This window comes from Perna viridis, chromosome 3 (assembly GCF_037379345.1).
Source record: "Perna viridis isolate PV_CMFRI_1.1 ecotype Kerala chromosome 3, ASM3737934v1, whole genome shotgun sequence".
Classification (NCBI taxonomy): domain Eukaryota; kingdom Metazoa; phylum Mollusca; class Bivalvia; order Mytilida; family Mytilidae; genus Perna; species Perna viridis.
In genome coordinates this window covers 18,588,168-18,609,126 of record NC_142447.1, presented here as the reverse complement: position 1 = coordinate 18,609,126, position 20,959 = coordinate 18,588,168, and the positions used below count along the sequence as shown (strand labels likewise).

Sequence of the window (20,959 nt, the reverse complement as noted above, 5' to 3'; positions counted from 1 at the left end):
ATGTCTGCATATACCTTTGTTCTAGGATTATTTTAAATTTTAGGTTTCCACAAGAAAAACTCCAAATAAAGATAACTTTCCCAAAATCAGTCTGCTTTCCAGACTAAACAAATCCTTTCAGAAAGTCCAGTTTTGTACTTGCTAAAGGAAATGTGAAACATGATAAACAACTTTGCCAAGCCCATATTCCACTATCCCCAGTTGACAGGTATCTTGGACACTCATATACACATGCTAAATCAATTTTAGCAAAAAGTCCATCTTCAAGTCCGTTTGGTTATTTTCTCATTTCTTGAATGGGATGTATCCAACGAATTGTTCATAAGAATAGTTAGTCTCAAGTTTTGGGTGTACAATATTATAGGATGTCTTGTATTTTGTTATTTTACGATATGATGTTCTTCTACTTTAATGTAGAGTTCTGCTTTTTTCAAATCTGTATTTTACCGTTATGGTTCTTTTTTTACTTTTTGTTTACTTCCAATTTCGTCATTTTCACCCAATCAACATTTAGAACTTTTGTAGAATAAAAAGACCAACGAAAACGCAAAATTTCAACCAAGTATATTTGAATGTAAGAGTCGGCAAGACCAATTATAAATGTATCTATATGATATACATCTTTTCAGAGCACTTGAACTTCTCCCAAAGATAATGTCTGCCCTAGCTTCTATGGAAACAGTGGTGCATGCTGGTGGTAGTATGAAAGGAGAGGCATTCAGGAACCATGTCCATAACAGTCTGTGCTCCAGCAAGTAAGTAGATAGGGATGCCCCAGTCTATTTATGGTTGTATGATTGACTGAGATAAGCTAGGCCTTGAAAAGTCATTTAATCCTGTATTTTTGCCAAAAGTCCTTGAAAAGTCATGGAATTTAATTCAAATGACATATTGCTTTTTTTATTGTTGAAATAATAAGCAATTTAGTCTTCTTTATCTCACATTTGGGGAAGGTAAGTCAAGGGGGAATAATTTGTAAGTGTTCAGGGACTGGATTCCGTTTGTGAATGTCATGAATGGAACCAGATTTAACCGGTGTCAAAACATCATGACCTTATAAAACAAAATGCCTGCTTTATGAATGTGTTCAAAACGTTTGGCATACATAAATATGCATACAATAATTGAAAAATTTATAAAAAGATGTGCAATTGTTTGGTTTTGGGTATGGAATATTAGGAAAAAAAAACAGGAAAAGTCCTGGAAAATTGGAGCAAAAAAGGTGTATGAACCCTGGGTTTTACAGTATGTCATATTTCATAGTCAACAGGTGGTAACCATACTGCCTCAGGTGCATGAATTAATGGATTTAATCCCCAGTTGGGTCATACCAGAGACTTTAAAATTGGTACCACCATGATTTCTACAAGAACACAATATTTTGCTTACAGAATGACTACTTTTTGGTTAGGCCAAAAAAAAATAATATACCTTTTACCTGCTACTCTACCTTCACTATTTTTTTGTGCCTACATTTTATGGCCATTTTGGTTCAAGTACTGTTAAGTCTACAGTGTATATTGTTCCCCCATTTACTCAATGTAAAACATTTTTAAAAAAATAAATAATTTCCCTGCCGATCTACCCTACCGTACATACTCGCGTATTTGTTGATCCGCATATAAGTCAGAACCCCCTTCTCAGCCCAAAAATTCAGGAATCTAGCCTTGACCCACTTATAAGTCAGACTTAACTCGGACTGAATTTTTACAGATAAACCATTCATTGAAATTGTAAGGAAGGGCCTATTTTTTGGTGAAAAATGTGAAGAAAGATCATGTTATATGTGTTTGTTATCTTTTTTGTGCTGCAGATGTATTTACATCCAGCCCATTCCAGGGCGTACATTGTGTCTGATCAACATAAACATGTGTTTGTAATTTTTGATCAAATTGCTCTGTCCATTTTGAAATGATTTACATAATAAATATAACAAGCCATTTGAGTTGTTATCATTCAATGTTTACCGGTGTCCTAAGCAAGACTGCCATTTTATGATAATTGTTTATACAACTAATGACCAGTTTAGAATAAGTAAAAACTAAGAACTGTGAAGAACAATTTTTTAACAGAAACTTGGACAATTTTTTGAGATCAAAGGATTTTAATTAGTTAATTACCCAATAGGGTGATCAAAGGATTGATTGCTTATTAATGCTATAACACCTTTTTACCCGGTAATCATCTTTCATTGTTTTCTTTTCAATCAAGTCCATCAAGATGGTTCTCTTTGACATATACACCATACCTTATCGGTATATTGTTATGAAAGTACCAGTAATGATAATGTTAACATCTTTTTATTACAATTTAAAAATAAATTTTAAATTATTTCTTAGCTTTGCTAATATTTCTTCTTGACTATGGTACATTGCTTAGTCATGTTTCATGCAATCTTTTTGTATTTGGATATATTCATAGACCATGTGACATGCAAGTGAAAATAACAAACACTAGAAGCTGTACAGGAAATACAAAAAGATAGTTTAGTTGTGAGGCATAATAAAAATAAAACTGCAAATTTTCATTTCTTTCATCACTTTATAAGCATACACGACAATAACAAATACGACAATTATTTTAGTAAGCTATCGGATGCTCTTGGCATTTATCATAATGAGAAACACTGAAGGTCAATGGCCAACAACAACAACAGTGCGTTCGAGGGTTGGCCTACAATTATTTCAAACTATTTATTATTTGGGAATACATGAAGATAAATCTTTCTCTATCTGTCAGTGAAATAATTGAGGAGATTGTCGATGAGGAAGCTGCGGTTGTCATAACAAAGGTGTCCTGCTATGGTCCCACGAACATTTTTATTATGCAAACAGCTTCACAAGGATTAATATATTTAACTCCATGATTATGAAATAAATACTTATTAACCAAACGACATTCTCGTATACTGCCCAACACACCAGGGGGCAATATTAGCTTAAAAGTTATGTCTAAATCTCAACATATCTTGTAACACAGTAAAAACGTTCTGCACATAAATTATTTACATTTTTCAAAGCAAGAGTTCAACATCCCACCTCTGCAATTGATACTGATGTAACCAACTATTTCAATACCAATTGCAAATTCAAAATAATCATCTTATCTAGAAAACACTCCTATCTAACCACCAAGAGATAAGATTATCCTCTATGGATAAATTAAAGGAATCACATTTATATACTGTACTGGGTAAACATCATGCCTATAATTACCATTTTATCTGGCTTGGACAGCTGATGATTACTGGTCATTATAACAAATGTACATGTCATAATTGTAAACAATACAGACCTTTTTAACTATCAAATTACATAAACCAAAGATTGATGGACAACACTGCACATCTCAGCTGTAGCTTTTTATCAAGATCATTTCACCTACCAATAAAACCATTATCTAAACATATTATATCAATAAGATGCCGACATCAAGTCATACATATGACACAATACAAATGTGATTCTCCAACTAATGACCATAACTGATCAGTGACAATTAAATCAAATGTGGCGTGGGTTCTGATGTATTTACCAAGACAAAAATAATATTGAAGGGTCGAAATGTTCACAAATGACTTAAAATACGCATTCAAAACACTTTGGTAATATAGCCAAAAACTTGGAAAGGGGTACAAATGTATCTACACATCAAAAATATTTTATACATCTTTTCAAAAGTTAAAATTTGTGTGTATTCTCTGTTTCATTATGAAAACAGTATCAATCAGACTAAATAATTAAAGAAGTGAAATGTATATTAAAATTGGGTATCAAAAGCTTTTACTTTTCGCACATTTAGATTACAGCAAAAATAAAATAAAAATGAAAATAATTACTTTTATTTTTATTTTTTCCATCGACTTGCCAAGATTTTGACTTTTATTTTTATTTGCTCCCCTCGACCCATTTTTTTAAAAAAAATCTCGTAAAACAGATTATAAAAAAAAGTTGGCCTAAGTATATCTCCATGTAGACTGATGCTTCTGTATGCTAATGACTGCATTTAGTACAAAGCAAGGTCTGTTCATTTGATAGAAAATTTTGTGCATGAAATAACTTTCATAGAATGTTTAACTGTAATCAATCATTTCTAAGTCCTGTCATGTATGTGGTTAAATGTAAGTATTTGTAAGAATTAGGCAGAATGGAAAATAATCAGACATATGCATACCAAAAACCCACTGATTTGACAATATTATTTCACTTAAGGATGATTTCTCTTTATGAAAAGAACCACTCTTTGATCTCTGCATCTCTGGATTTGTTCATGAATTTTTTCAATATAATGTTAGAAAAATGAGATTTTTGACTGAGTCATCTGCCCTTGAAATGTTCATTTTCGGTGTATTTCAATGAAATTATAAGTCAATTTACCAACATGATATGGAAAATGTTCATATATTTCCTTGATTCTGATGGTGTAAATAGTATAAATAAACTTCCAAAATGGTGTTTTTTTTCATAACTTGTTCACCCTCTGCCTAATTCATGCAAAGACCAACACTTAATTTCCAGTGGAAAAAGATTTTTCAATTGTGCACTCTCTTTACATATTAGGGTACAACTACTCTGCAGAGTTAAAGAGTTATGTTGAAATATGTACATTGTTAAAAGACTTTGAAGAAGCATGCTTGCTTCAACTGCAGGAGTTACGTGTATCCTCACAATTCTTTTCTTATAGATGGAACCCAAGAAATGTGATACATTTAGCAGCAATGTTTAAAGATATCGAGATGTCTGCAGCTGAGCTGAAGTTTGTGATCGAGAAAATATTGAGATCATTTAAAGATATAGATTTGCAAGATTTACCAGCACTTGTCTACCAGCTTCTGTTACTGTCTACCAAGGTAATGAAATCAGTGTGTAATAAAACATGGATGTTTTTACAGTGAAACCTTTTTAAACTGAACCCCTTTTGGGCTTTAGAATTGGTTCGGTTTACACAATTGTCCAAGTATCAAAGGTTAAAAATACATTTAAATTGATAGAAAAGGACTTTGATAAGTGTCTCATTTAGACAGTTTTTTGGATTATTCAGGGTTGGGTTTAGACATGTTTTTGGATTATTCAGGATTTGTTTTAGACAGGTTTCACTGTTTGAGTTAGGTAGACTTTACATTTCAGGTGTGTTTTGTTGTAGCTTGCTGGTCTTGAGTTTGAAAGTTTGGGTTTGTTTTATGGCCAAGTTTTACCAAGTATTTCAAAATTGGTAGTCACTGCATTTTAATTAAGTACATGGCATTAAAAATTGTGTTAGGAGAGAGTCAAAGTAATGTGTCTTAGTAGGTTGACATACTATCCTGCCCGCTATTACTTCTGTATGCCAGCACATTATAAACCTGGCTCAGCAAACTGGTACAAAGCATTCTTGCCCTGCAATTTATAAAATATATGTCATATTATAAAATTACAATCAAGCAATCAATCCAGTGTAGTGAAGCCTTCATGTTTCCCAGTTTGTTTTGTTGGGTTATTATAGGCATTTGCATTCTCCAAATTCTACACCTCACAATTCTAATATGATGTGCTTCCAAGCTTTATAGACCACAGCCATGGTAAAAGGTGATAAACAGATGACCAACATTTCGTGGAATTAACACATAGGCTGCGTCTGTTCAAAAATATGAAGAAACTAGTCCTATTAGAATCAAAATAAATCATGGAAACTCCATGATATATTAATAGCTGTCACTCGGGGTAAACCAATGTGACATAAATGGCCAGATTGTGGTAAAACAAATGACATGAATGGCCAGCCCATGGTAAAACAATGATAAAATGGAGTTTCCATGATTTATTTCTTAATTTCACCATATGTACATATCTTGCAGGGACATAAGAAAGATGTAATTGAAGGTATTATGAATTTCTTCTTGGATCAAGATCAACAACACAAAGGTCACATTGTAAATGAATTAAGGTATTGTACTGTGTTTATCAAAGGTAAAGCATGATATCTAGGCTTGAATTTAAAAAAAAGTAGTTCCAAGAAATTGCTAGTTTTAAAAAAAAATAATATAATGAAGTCTATCTACACCACAATTGTAGATTCAATGCAGAATTCAAAACCCTGATATCTATGGCAACACCGCCTACACAAATCCAATGCTCTAGACCACTCGGCCAACTATGCTATATAAAAATATAGCTTTCGTTATCCGCGTGATACTTTCTTGTAAGTAAATGTAGAACGTGAACATTAGCACATGATGTAACTGAATAGGACAACCTCTGATGGTATCTGGATTTTACCATAATGTTTCTCTTTTTACTGTGTATTTACTTGTACTTCTGATTTTGTCAATTTCGGTTTTGTTTTGTTTTTTCTGTTGTAGTTAGCTTTGTAAAATAGTGTCTGTGGCTAGAATTGTCTCCTTTTGTTGTAGTGAGGATCTAATGAGCGATGATCAAGATGTCGATGTTTTAAGACACACAGAAGGTACTGTCATCCTACACATCATGTTTGCTGTAAAACAGGACCAGGAACTTGGCAGAGAATTCATCAAGTTGTTAAAGGTTGAACTTTTTATATCTTGCCACACAAAGTGATGAGGGATTATGTGATACCCTCCAAAAGAAGCATTTCCATCCCTAACGGTTTTCAGATGATAACTTGAGAACAGATCAGTTTTGCACAGTTGTTTAGTACCATAAAGTACAGGTTAAAATCCAAAATGCAGTTTTCAAGTTGAACATTTTCCACCCCCTTTTTTCACAATTATGTGATGGGGTATCACTTAATGTTCTATTAATGCCCCATTTTTGTTATTTTGTGAAAAATGTGCAGTTGTATTCAGTGATAGGGATTACCGTGTGCCATGCCATAGTTGCATTTCCTCTAAAAATGGTGCATTAAGTAACTAATGTGCCTTGTCATGTGCACGCATTAAGTTTACATCATTGATGGTGGAGTGTTGCCCGCTACTTGTGGCATTTAAAAAGATATAAACCTATCTTTAAACAAGGTTTTTATTAGCTACTAGTGGGTGTTTTGATTGCCACGTTTTCGTGGGCATTTGAGGACCGGGGAATGAAATAGTTCTTTGTTGTGATTTATCGAGATTGCATATTTTTCATCATTTACGCATTTGAAAGAAAAAACAATTAATATTGTATTTTTTTTTTTGAAGAACTTAAATAACACGATAATATCAGGAAAGTATGTACTGGTGGTCCCATTTGAAATTGAAAATGCCACCAAAATAATTGTTTTAAGCTTGAGCCAAAACAAGTTATCTTTTGCAAACAAAAGAAAATATTAATGTTGGTTACCAGAATCACACTGCTATAGTTGTAGAAACTGACTTGCCAACTGAACATGAATCTGAACACTCCTATTGAAAAAACTGATGATGGAGGAGCCATGTCATCTGGTCCTAAAGCCCCAACAAAACATCAAGATAAATGGGCAAAATCCAATTGTAACTAAACAAATAAAATGAAATAGGCTCTTACTTAATCAACTTGGGGATCTGTGGACTATGATAAAGCACTAGAGAATACATAGGTATAAAAACTCAAACAACAGAAAAGGAAAGTGATCTGATGTGACAATCAATTGACATTGACATATATTGTCAGTTATATACAATACTGATTAAGAAACATTTTAACTCTTAATGACCAATTATCTACAGTGTTCATTTATTCTACATTTAGTCTTCATATTTACGCATAGTTGCTATTCCAAATTTTGTCCCATGGTGTTTTTTTAGGATGGCCCATTGAAATTGAAAATGTCCCATTGAAATGAAGGGTAAGGGGGCCATAGTCGCATTGGCAAAATTATAATCCAAATCACTGGGTATTGTTTGTTACCTTATAATTACCTTTTAAGTAAGGCTGTTTTCAAATTAGCCCAATAAAGTGGTTCAGGATTCCCTGAAATAAGATAGGCAATTTCTCAAATGCTGAATGTAGTGTTTCATTTCATAATAGTCCTTTTTCATATTTCCGACTTTGGCTTTTTTAAGATTTTAGCAAAGGGGAGTAACTTTCTACAAAGGAGTTAGTTTGGTAAGAACAAAATTTGGCCTCAAAATCAGTCAACCTGAAGAAAATTTAATGATGTTTCTTTAGCTCTTTAATGTTTTATAGTTGATTCAATTGGCTGCGTGTGTGCTCATTCTCATGCTTCATATATTTTATGTATAATTGTTAGTTACAATTCATGTGAAAATGTCTTGATTGAACAAATGTGTGGCCACTACTTTTCCACTCAAAAACCATCTTAAAAATTGCAGAAATATTGAAAGTTTGAGGTTTTGTAAAAGTTACATAAATGCATACTGTTATCTCTGGAATAACGACAAATCTTGTCAAAAACAGCTTGTTTTCTGTGTTTGTGACCATTTAACTAGACTACTACTACCAAGAAATCAGTTTGTATCAAATTTTTAATATGCACAAATTATGAGGCCAAAAGGGGTCCTTACCGAACTTTCTTCTTTCATGTCTATGTCATCCAATAGACTGGTTTACTGTCAAATCAGAGCAACTGATAACAGTAAACTTCGTATTCAAATATTAAATTTAATAGATCCACAGTAAGTACTTGGATACTTTTAAATAACTTATTTCAAACTATTCAGGTACTTACAGTAGTGAAAATAATATTAGTTTCCAAGAAAAATGTTTACAGTTTTCCCTTTCCCCAATGAGACCGTCAACCAGGTTGTCTGGTCTTGGTGTGTTATGTCCCTTTGAAAAACTTGCTAAAATGGCTTTCATTCCGTAAATATGAAAAATGACTATTGCACTGATTACCTGTTTTTGAATAATCTTTTCCTTGTTGTTTGTTGTATTTTTTTATAAGTTTTACTTTAAATTCTGTGTTTTTCAATTTACTGTAAACATATTAATTTTCGCAGTTAATGTCAACTGAACATATTCACGGGTATCTATTGTTGCAGCTTCAAAAAATGGTTAGCGTTAAAAAAATGTTAAAAATATATTTTGTGGGCACTATTTTTCAAGGTGTTCTGTCCATAGCCAAAATAACGAAAATTAGAACACCATGAAAATTGGTATGTTTACAATACTCTATATATAGAAGTTTCCAAAACATTGCACATTTTTGCAATAAAAAAGGATAACTGATTGAAGAAATTATATGAAATAATCATTCTATATCACATGCATTGTATATTTCTTCTCTTTATATTAGTACAATATTTCAAGACTTGTTTTCCTTAAAATTACAGCAAGGACATTTTTTTAGGGAAACTATGCTTTAAAAATCCAGTTATAATGCTACCTGTATCTCAGTCTCTGTCAAAGTACTAAATAAGATGATAACTGTATGGTATTTGAAGGTTTGGAGGCATCAATTGGGGATTTGACAGTCACAAATTAATTTATTGACAATATTTTGGCAGAGTTCATAAATAGATATTTTTTACTCTGAATTTAAGATCGATGGAGGCAGATATTGATGAAAGAAATTCAGTATCTCCTTTCTAACGCAACTATTGAATAAGCCTGTAAATCTTAAGTCCAAACTTGAGGGTGTTAATTGTGAAATACCCTGAAAGTACAACAATGCAATAGACAACTTTCAGAAAAGCAGAGGACACTTACTCTTCCAGTGCAGTCCATTTTTTCCAGTTTTTAGCTTGAGTTGCTCATTTACTTTTGTTACTTTGTATGTATTAATTTGGTTATTTTATGTTCATAGTTGTGTGTGTCAGTTTTCCGTGTCTGGTCTTTGTCTTTGGATTACATTCTTTTAATATCCGCTAGAATCTTGGTTCCCTTTATTACTCTTCCACATTTGCCATTTACATCAAATCTGGTGGAAACTGGTTGACAGTTTTATACTAGACATTGAAAGGATTTCAGATTTCAGGATACAAAATCAGTAATAATTATGTGGAAACACGTCTCCAAACAAAAATATCTTAAAATGCTTATATAATAATGTATGTTTTAATAAAACTTCTTAGTAGTATTTGTTTTAAATTTCATGGTTTATATTTCATAGCATGAATTTTTTCACCTTATACACAAATCCTATTTTTATTTCAGAATAATCAGAATAGATCAGCTGCTCAAGTGTTATCTCCATTTACCCTGGCATTGGCTCTAAGTCTGGCACGAATACACAGATTTGAAGATCAGGTACTTTAATGATTATAGTTTATATTTTAAAAAAATTATTATTTTCAGCCTTGTCCTCCTCTCGAAAATCCTTTCTCCACACTATTGTTTATTTTTTCAAAATGGAGGAAAAGGGTAGTTTGCAGTCATTATTAGTGAGAGTTAAAAGTTTATAAAGTATTTAATAAATTTGACACTTAAATGCAGAAAATATTTGCAAGAGGACTTGCTATTGACAAGGAAAAGTGTATTGCTTGAATCATACTTCATTTATTCTGGTTTTACCTAGTTAAAACATGTGTACAGAGAAACTAATTGGCATCATGTTGCACAGTTGTTGAGGAAATAATATCAAAAACAGTTGAAGTATAATTGTATCATTAGCGGCATGTTAGAGAGAATCCAATTTGTCATTTATAATTCTAATAAATTTACACAGTTTTCTAAGCTTTGAATGAAGATTTTTATTCATGATTGCATTAAATTTTATAACATTACATTTACATTAAATAGCTGGCTATCCAAATGAAGACTACTGCACTCAATTATATAGTGGTATTCATCACCAATAGTATCTCCTCACAAGACACATTCTCCTTCTTGTGTTATATTTTGCCTTTTGCCACTTGAAGCAATTTAGCTACAGAAATCAATTAGTCCACCAAATGCAAGAAAGAGTCCCCTGCATTTATAGCTTTTCTTTCTCACTGCAGATTTATGACTTCTTGAAATCTATGGTATTGAAAAGTTTTAAGGATGGCGGAAAACAGAGCCAGTCTCACTGGGTTAGGGATATCATCCAAGACCAATGTCATGCCGAAGAATATGCCTTAGAAACAGTTAAAAATAGGTATACAGATAAATTGTTTATGCCTTGCCAAAACAGGCAGGGCCAAAATTAATGTAAAATGTATACAGTCAAACCTTGATATGTAGAACTCAGAAGAGTTGAAATCTAATTTCAAAGTCCTAGAAAGAATCCCCTTACTCCAATGCAATTTTACCTTGGATTAATTGAAATCTTCAATAACTCGAGGTTTTCAATCTGTCCCCTAGATAGGATTTCGTGGTTAAATAACCCTTGATGTCTCAAAGTCAACTAATTAGTCAGAAAACTGATTGCTTTATTACCAACCATGATCGAAGTTTGTTTTTACAATGATTAGCGTTTCTTTTGAAACTATTTGTTGACACTTTTTATGGCTTGATTTGTGTATTTAATTAATCCAAAATAGTGTGTGTAATGAAAGAAACAAATTTAAATAATTTCATATTTTAATTCACACTAGCAGTGATATTGGATATTTTGATCAAAATAAAAACAAATACAAATGAATTGTAATGGTATTTGAACATTTAATTTAACATCAAACAGACGATAGTAAGTGTATTTCAAAGACTACAGTCGTTTGGCTAGTGAATCTGCAATTTTATTGCAGTGATGTAGAGAACATGGCTTGACAATACTGCTGATTGTGAGTCGTACAAAGCAGCATCTTATGAACTTCTGACATTTTTGATGTAAAAAAAATGGAATTTAATGGAACGATCAGAGGATCTTTATGACACCTTTTCCATTGTGCACCCCCCTATTTTAGATTTTGATCCAATAAATTTTTAGGTAGAAAGATGCATGTTATCATGTGTGGAGTTGGGATATCAAGTTAGTGAGCATTGTTCATAATTTTTTCTACTTTTTCATTGTTTTTCTAAACTTTCATTTTGGAATTGTGGGATTTTAAACATAGAAGAAATAGAGCCAAGCCTTCCTGTTTGTTATCTCTACGGATTGAAATTATAAACCCATCTTGTTTGTCCATCAGTCTGTCTGTTAAACTTTCTGTAATATATTTCTCACCTTCTGTTGGATGGAATGCTTAGATATTTGGAATATTGCTGTTTCATGATGACTTGTATCATGTGACCCCTTTCCCAGGTTCCTCACTTATCTACTTCCTGTACAATCAAGTATTTCTTTTAGTTGGAATATTCTTAGCACAACATACATTTAGCATGCAACATCTTGTATTCTATTTTGTTTGCCTGTCTGATAAAATTTTGTTAGGCTCAGTAAAATAAGAATTCTAAAAAGATATTTTAAGTAGAAACTGAGAATTGTGTGTACTTATTTTATCTATTCAATATTATAGCAAATACGGATGGGACCAGGTGATACAAGGACTGGTACAATTTGGATTTTTACTGATGGATTCGTTTGGACCAAAACCTATATTTGGTAGGATTGACACCAGTCTTGTCCCTCACACTGGACCAAATCATCAAGCATGTCAGCTTGGGAGTAAAATACTCCTCAATACTTTTAAGGTAAGTTATAATTTGATTTTAAATAGATACACGTATTATTTTGATTAATTTGTAAGCAATGTTTATTGTGAATATTGAACTTTAGAATAATTCTTTTATGTTTAAGTCACCTTTATTATTTGTAGTGCTTTAAATATTATAGACTTATAAACTTTAATAATATTAGGATTGCTATTTTGGGCTTCATGCTTATTTTTCTGTAAACTTCATCAATAAATCAATATGATTATTTTTAGAGGAGTAGGAATTTTAAAATAATCTTTGTTTATTGACAGTATTCATGTGCACATAAATTTCTTTAGTCATTAGATTTTATAGTGTGATCAGTCACTCAGCGAGCTGCGATGATGTACTGTCTCTGACCAGATCACTATTTATAAGATACATATTTTTTGCTTAAGGAACATGAAATGGTTCGTGCTGAGATTTTGGATCAGATATTTACCAGAGTCCTAACAAAAGCTACAACTCCTGTTAGTCACTTCTTGGGTATGATACATGTAGTTTATTAAAAATACCAAAACACCAGTCAATTTTGAACTCTTCTGTAATGTATGTACATGTACATTTATCATGGTCATCTTTTAAAGAACAACATGACACACTGCTTGCTTTATATGGTAGCTTTCACATTAAACATTTAGACCTACTAGCTAAAAAATATTGTAATTAAAGTATTTGTTAATTCTCTTTTGTAAACCATAGTTTTATTGGTGTAGGTCCATAAGCCTTTCTAAATTCATTAATTAATTCAAGTTATAGTGCATTTTCTCTACTTTGATGTTGAAAGTTCGTCTTATGAATTGCATTAACAAAATAAATTCTTATTTGTTTCTTTTTGTTTTGTTTTGTTTTTTTTTTAGACTTACTTTCCAATGCTGTACTGTCGGCACCACAAATTGTATTGGAGTCTACACCAAAAGTACGGGAAATGTTGGATTATCTTTCCTTCCTCCCACCAATATCAGCAGATGCATTACTTGGAGCTTTACATCCACTTCTTAAATTAAGTTTGACACTGAAGGAATCTCTCATCCTCATCCTTAGGAAATCCATGTTTTCTAGGTAAATTCTATGAAGAGAGTATTTTAGTTTGTTTTACTCGTACTAATAAAATAATACTGCAAAAATCAGTGTTCCAGCTAGGGTCAAAATGAGGGCATCACATCTAGCTGAATTTTTAGCTGAAGATTACTTCAAATATACATGTACCTGTCTTTGAACCCTTTATTAGCTCACCTGGCCGAAGGCCATGTGAGCTATTGCCATCACTTGGCGTCCATTGTCGTCCGTCGACGATTTTTCAAAACTCTTCACCTCTGACACTACTTGACCAATTTGAACCAAACTTGTTATGAATGTTCCTTTGGGTATCCTGCATAGAACTGATGTGGGGATTTTTGATCTGTCATTACTAAAAATTGAACATATTGGCCAGACAGTACTTTTTCGCTTAAATCTCCAAAACCGTTAGGTTAAGCCAAATTTCTTTCAAAAATCTTCTACTCTGACACTACTTGACCAATTTAAACCAAACTTGTTAAGAATTATTTCCATAGATGAATGATAATTTATCATTATCAGCAATAGAACCAAATACAAACGTAGGAAGATCAAGATCAAAAATAAAATTATTTGCATGAAGCACTCAATTCTGTAAATATCAAAATAGGAAGCTAAATCCATCACTAAAAAGTTCAAGCCATGTGCAATACAAGGAATGAATCCTCAGCAAATCTATGGGTTTTAAATAAAGAATTTATAGAAAGTCAAATACACACGTTAACAATGATAAGATGCATTGAAAACATGTAATATGCAAGGTAATTTTATTTTAATATAAATGTACAACCTTCACATATTTTTATTTATTTCAGAATTTTAGATGCTAGAAAAATAGGACTGAAAGGGTTTCTCCTGATATTGAAACACTTTAAAGTTATAGGTGGACTCGCTTCTAGTCAGTCAAGTCAGTCGTTTTCTTCTAGTCAGGTAGAGTATTTGTAACAAATATTTGTACTTCAATTTTTTGGTCTCATCTCATTCACATAGATTATGGTATACCTCTGTTAGTCTGCATGTGATATAGATTATGGTATACCTCTGACCGTCCGTCAGTCTGCATGTTATATAGATTATGGTATACCTCTGTCTGTCCATCAGTCTTTATGTGATATAGATTATGGTATACCTCTGTCTGTCCGTCTGTCTGCATGTGATATAGATTATGGTATACCTCTGACCGTCAGTCAGTCTGCATGTTATATAGATTATGGTATACCTCTGTCTGTCCGTCTGTCTGCATGTGATATAGATTATGGTATACCTCTGACCATCCGTCTGTCTGCATATGATATAGATTATGGTATACCTCTGTCTGTCCATCAGTCTATATGTGATATAGATTATGGTATACCTCTGTCTGTCCGTCAATCTTTATGTGATATAGATTATGGTATACCTCTGTCTGTCCGTCTGTCTGCATGTGATATAGATTATGGTATACCTCTGACCATCCGTCTGTCTGCATATGATATAGATTATGGTGTACCTCTGACCATCTGTCTGTCTGCATGTGATATTATGGTATACCTCTGTCTGTCCGTCTGTCTGCATGTGATATAGTAAGTCAAGAACACTAAGAGACCCTTAAAATTTTCATACAATACTTGTTTTCATTTTGGTGAAATGTTAGTAGTTATAAAAGCTTGGATTGGATTTGTATTGGTTTTTCACAGAAATTGTTAAAGGGGGACCACTTTTTATTTGGGTGTTGGGACTGAAGTTTTTCTAGAGAGTGGCAATGTGTGTGCAAGGGGTATTGTGAGCATGCTCACTAAAGTTCTTTAATTTTAATATGTTGGTTGTACTCCTAAATATCTTGGATGTCTTGCCTGACACCCTTTTTTATGGAATACCCCTACAGAGAGGTCCCTTTTTTCATCTTTTGCCACTTTACATGGCAGAGTTATGGTATTTAAAACACTTTTAAAGGGAAACACATTTGAGAACATGTTTTACAAGAATTAAATTTATTGCAAAAAGGCTGTTTACCATTATTATTTAGAATTGAAATGTCTTAAGGTAATGTTTGAGATTTAGGAATGATGATACCATGATCATGGGCCTTGTACACAGGCAAAATTATTTCGCATAAATTTTCACCTGAATCGACCAAATAAACTTTGTGACAGAGTTCACATGAAATTCAAGGAATAGAGACTTCACATGAATGATTCACATAAAAGTCTTGTTAATTTAATTTCACATGAAAATCAGTTTCATGTGAAGTTCACATGAAATTCATATGAAGCTGGATTAACATGAATTTCATTTGAAAAATATTTACCTGTGTAGGTGTAATATTTTTCCATTGTTTGCAACCTTTCAGCACATTTTTCTGTTGAATTGATGTTGTTAAAAGTTTAATGAAAATCTTGATTTGATAGAAGGAAATATCATTTACTGATTCTTCAAATTGTAGATCTTCAATCTTCAGATTGGTTTGCATCATATGATTCTCATATAAATCGAGCACCATATGATAATCATATGTTTCGGTATACATATCACATGATTATCATTTGATAATCATATGTTTTTCACAAACATATGATTGTCATATGTTTTTTAACCAAAATTACCAAATGAGAATCATATGATAATCATATGACTATCATATGTTCAATGTCATATGATTACCATATGATTATCATATGAATCGAGCACCATATGGTTATCATATGTGGCACATTTGGCTGTGTAAGATCTCTATAGTACCTTCAAATCTGTTTCTAAATACTATATAGTAATCCCGTATATTAATTACTGTAGTGGCATAAGTTGAATATCATGTGAATATTTCAGGTGCAGATAGATGTACATGCGAAATATAACCCAGCTAGTAATGAAGCATTGTGTTTAGAGATCGTTGGTAACCTGAGAAGAGTTCTATCACAACAAGCTGATGTGAGACTAATTCTGTACGAGGTTAGTAAATGTAGAGTAAATGATAATATCTTTAAGATTCGCTTAAATGCAGCACTCAGGCCCATTTGATACTGGGAGAAGTCTCATTTTGGTTTAATTTGATGTAGTATAAAAAAAACTTTTTAACATATCAATCCCAATGCATGATAAACATCCATGACAAGGACTTTTTATGCTTGTCACAATGTCAAATTATTTTATTTTATCTTGCATCTAGGATTTACTATACAAATACAGGGTTTCGAATAAACAATTGCTGTATTTGTAAAGAAGCATAATATCTCCTTTGTGCCTTTTTTCATTTTGAAAATGCAGAAAATAAGTATAAACCAGTTCAAGGGTGTTTCCTAATATGTCCACAATCGAGAGATGGCATGAAATGATACGATTTATCATCCTTTTCATGGGTATATTTGAGAATTTTCACTTTAAAATACAGTTACAGGATTAAACAATACATGTTTTACTTTGCTGATTTTATTTTATTTTATTTTATTTTATTTATTTTTTTTTTTTTTCATTTGTACCCCCTGCGAGGCAGTCAGAATTTCTAGGGAAACCATCCTGTTTCTAAAACTTGTACAAATAACAGCAATGTACATGTATTTTATATTTACTTTGAATATAAAGAGCTTGTGGTTGGTATATTTGTTTACATGTGAAACCTGGAAAATGTATGCTTAGAACTCCAGGATTAATTCATGAAAGACATTTGAAACAAATGTGGCCTGTATAGGCACAAGACTTGATTAAGTTATTGTAAAGCAGGAAATCACTAAACCTTTTTTTTTTCAAGCTTTCTTGGATCAATCTGGTTTCGTGCAATAATTTCTCAAATTGTATTACAATCTTCTTCGAAGAAAATATTAACGGCAGTTTAATTTTCGTGTTGCAGATCTTACTGCTAAAACAGTTTACAGTATTTGATTTTATTGCAATTAGTATTTGAATCAATCTTATTTTTGTATTACAGGGTTTGTATGATGTCCTGTGTAGGAATACAAAACTGATTGGTCCTGTTCTTGATTTACTCAGATCACAGGTTAGTTGTAAAGTTCCTGATTCTCATAGCTGAACAACACACGGTGATTGGGATGAATTTTGAGGATCTTCAGAATTTCAATGGGCCATTCTTTCAAATTCTTTGAAAAAAACATTTTATTTTAATGGGAAATCTTCATCTGGAATGTGATAAATGGTGCATGCCCTCTCCCACTTAATGTTTCTTTAGATGATCAGTTTTGACTTGTTCATTTGTTAGTGGTAAAGAATTACTACTTCAATATATCCATTATAAGTTGTAAGAGTAATCAAGGGAACCAAGGTTACAGCGGTAATCAAAAGAATGTAATCCAGGGACAAAGACCAGACATGGAAAACAGACATACACAACAAAGAACATTAAGTAACTAAAATCATACAAAGTAACAAAAGCAAATGAGCAACTCAGACTCCAATAAAAACTGGGAGCATGGACCAGGTGCACCGGTAGGGTAAGCGTCATCTGCTTTAATATTAAGATTAACGTTAGGTTATGGTATAAGATTATTTACTATTGAATAGATCAATTTTTCAGACAACTACATATTGGAGGGCCACTAGGAATTGCAAACAGTTATGCAGGTTATTTTGGCAATTTTAGGCAAAAAGGTGTACAAAAAATTTTAGTATTATACTTTTTGTGAACACTATGTCATACAATAAGTATTCAAGGAGGTAGACCTAGGGTAGGAAACATAACTATTGAAATCAACGATATGTTTGAATCATATTCAATTCACCAAAGCCTATCAAGGTTTCATTTGAATCAGAATGAAATAAATCCATGTTTCTTTGATGCTTACATGAGATTGATGTAAATTGCTGAATTCCAATGATTTTTAAGAGTTGTGTCCCTGAGCCTAGGTCTACCTCCTTAAGCCTAGTGTAAGTATTTTGAGGAATTAAATTTGACATTTTTATACAGACTGCTAAAATATGCCTAAATTAGCCCCATGAAAATTATCCACTATACAGTAATGCATGTTCTCATCCTATTAAATACAAATCACACTATTGTTTATGCACATTGTATGGCTCAAACTATTATATCGTCGTCAATTTATGACGTCGTTTTTTTGCATGAAATTCACGATTTATCTCCCTTTGATTGTAGAAGCAATATGACGTCGAGATTCAAGGGCCGCTTTGGAAAATCTTCTGTAAATGTCAGGCGTCTGTCTGTATGTCCGTCTGTACTACCTAAACTCACTACTACAATTTCACAATGGATTCCAAGGAAACTTATACCAAATGTTACTAATACTTAGACTTTGAAAAAAATGATAATCAGCATTGTCCTATAGGTTTAGAGGGAGTTCTGCCAATTTGATTATCAAACATTTTAGTGAGGATCGGATAGGAGATATGGAACAACGTTCTTTTCTTTGAGAATGTGAGCTAGTTTTCCTAATCCCAACAAAATGTTTAAATTAGGAATATTAAAGAAAGTCCTGTATTATTGCAAATAAAACATAATTTGCTTGTACATTTACTGAAGTAAAAATGTAGAAAAAGTTTCATGCAGAGTATCTAATCCAGGCGCGGATTCAGAGGAGCGGATCTGGTGAATGCTCCTCCTTTTAAATTTAAGGATATATTTTTTTGTTTATGAAATCATAATTGATTGTCGTCCATTTGCAAAAATAATCTATGCAGTATCAGAGCAGGAACACTGGAAAAATAATATAGCCTTACAATCAGGATGTATGTTTACTGACAAGGATGGCCTGCCAATTTATTTTCTTTGATTCTAGGATCAAATTTTCTGTCCTGTCCTTTTTTTCAGAAGACTTTTTTCTTCTGAATAGAGTGCCGAAATAATTTTTAATGTAAACAAAAAATATTAGGACAATAATAGATCATGCCTTTTTATTTCATGAAAATTTCAATCCGGAATTTTTATTTCAAATTTTTACACTAAGTACGCCACAAGAAGACACAAACTTGTACAAGTACTTATGGGAGGTGCATACTCACATGTAAAAATACTTCACTGGCAGCTATTGTGCGATATTTTCTTCCTATTGCTGAGTAAAAATATTACTACTAACTGTTGAAATGCTCCATGTACATTTGTAAATGTTGATCTTGAGATCCTGATAAGTCGTTCACTATTGAAGTATTATAAATAAACATTGTGGTACGTGTAACTTAAAATATGAATACATATTATAACATGTTCAGGTGAAGCGACACGGTCATGCAACCAGAATTACAGTTTTATGTAAATATCGCCTTTTGCCCAAATTTTTGTTCTCTCAAGTCATAATTCTTTTTGTCTTCCGCTTATTTCTTCACAGTCAAGTTTTGTATTGCCGTTTTAAATATTCTATTTCTTCTAAAGACGTTCCGTCGCTGACTATGACGTAACGTCATCCAACATAACATTTGGAGTAGGAAACGTCCAATAACCAAACAAAATTCTGCAGAAATGGTACACAAATGTTATTAACTTTCTTATTTGATCGGTGACCCCCATTTTTTAAAAAGTTTATATTATCAGCTAATGGATACCTTTTCATACCGCAAGTTAGAAAAAAATCTTAACGTAAGAAATATTTCAGATTACTGTGAATATGGTTCAAAAGTTAGTTTTTCTTTTGGCCGGAAACAATAAAATGTTCTTTTTAGGCGAATAAAACTCATTGTATTTTGTTTTTATTGTTTTATGAATGAAATACAGACAATTTCCAATCAACTGGTGTATGGCATGTGTCATTCGTAAAAATATCAGAGATCAGAGACGTCTGAATTGAATTCGGAAAATGGCAAAAAACTCCTGATTTTACAAATTTTTGAACTGCTATATCTTTGTTCAAAGCACGGTGACCTATATTTTTTAGAAGCTTATTTCAATGCCTTTATACTTGAGACCATTCCATTAAAAATTCACGAAATTCCTAACGTCAGAATTGGTTATACTCTACGTCACATACAGCACATTTTCAATTTGAAGCTCTATTAAACTGTCGGGACTTGCCGCTAGAGTTGTCTCTCTTTTATAGTGTGATTTGTCTTTAATATGAAGTTAGTGATTTTCTTTGAAGATGATAGCTGGCCTTGTATCTTTGTACTTTGGCCACCTACCTTTTTGTCAACTTATACCAAATCTGATAAAATCAAATTGGTGCCTTGCACGCCCCCAAACCCCTGGCATTTTACTTCTGTGTTTTATCCTGTTGCTACAAAAAGTATGGAAAACCCTGGAGGTGAATGGTATGTGGACCTTGCTCACTGAAGTTAACATGTCTCTTTCTCAACCATTGAAAGTAAAGTAAATTGCTGTTTAAGGTTGATATATTTTATCAATTTTTCATTAATTGCATTTTCTTCTTTAAGAATAAGAGGAAAAAACTTCCAATTCAATTTTTTTTTTGTAGTTTAAGAAATACTATGAACCATCAGAAGATGTGAACCCACCATTCAAGTTAAATTTGTGCATTGCTTCACAGGGAGACAAAGTTTACCTTGAGGAACCTTTGGTAGATATTTTTTTACCAGTT

General features: G+C 32.4%; 1 protein-coding gene across 2 annotated transcripts in view; it reads left to right on the top strand.

The window, feature by feature from the left end:
- Nucleotides 1-20,959, top strand: part of LOC148621301 (Fanconi anemia group I protein-like) — a 48,318-nt gene that overhangs the window by 9,325 nt on the left and 18,034 nt on the right. For both annotated transcript variants that reach the window (XR_015921145.1, XM_088575469.1), the window contains exons 6-18: nt 630-755; nt 4,684-4,849; nt 5,834-5,922; nt 6,389-6,518; nt 10,029-10,121; nt 10,814-10,950; nt 12,251-12,425; nt 12,827-12,914; nt 13,289-13,490; nt 14,303-14,417; nt 16,293-16,415; nt 17,389-17,457; nt 20,837-20,938. Coding sequence is in view for 1 of the 2 variants with exons in the window: in XM_088575469.1 (XP_088431595.1) it covers nt 630-755; nt 4,684-4,849; nt 5,834-5,922; nt 6,389-6,518; nt 10,029-10,121; nt 10,814-10,950; nt 12,251-12,425; nt 12,827-12,914; nt 13,289-13,490; nt 14,303-14,417; nt 16,293-16,415; nt 17,389-17,457; nt 20,837-20,938 (1,615 nt within the window). In the remaining variant the exon portion in view is untranslated. The remainder of the gene's footprint in view (nt 1-629; nt 756-4,683; nt 4,850-5,833; nt 5,923-6,388; nt 6,519-10,028; nt 10,122-10,813; nt 10,951-12,250; nt 12,426-12,826; nt 12,915-13,288; nt 13,491-14,302; nt 14,418-16,292; nt 16,416-17,388; nt 17,458-20,836; nt 20,939-20,959) is intronic.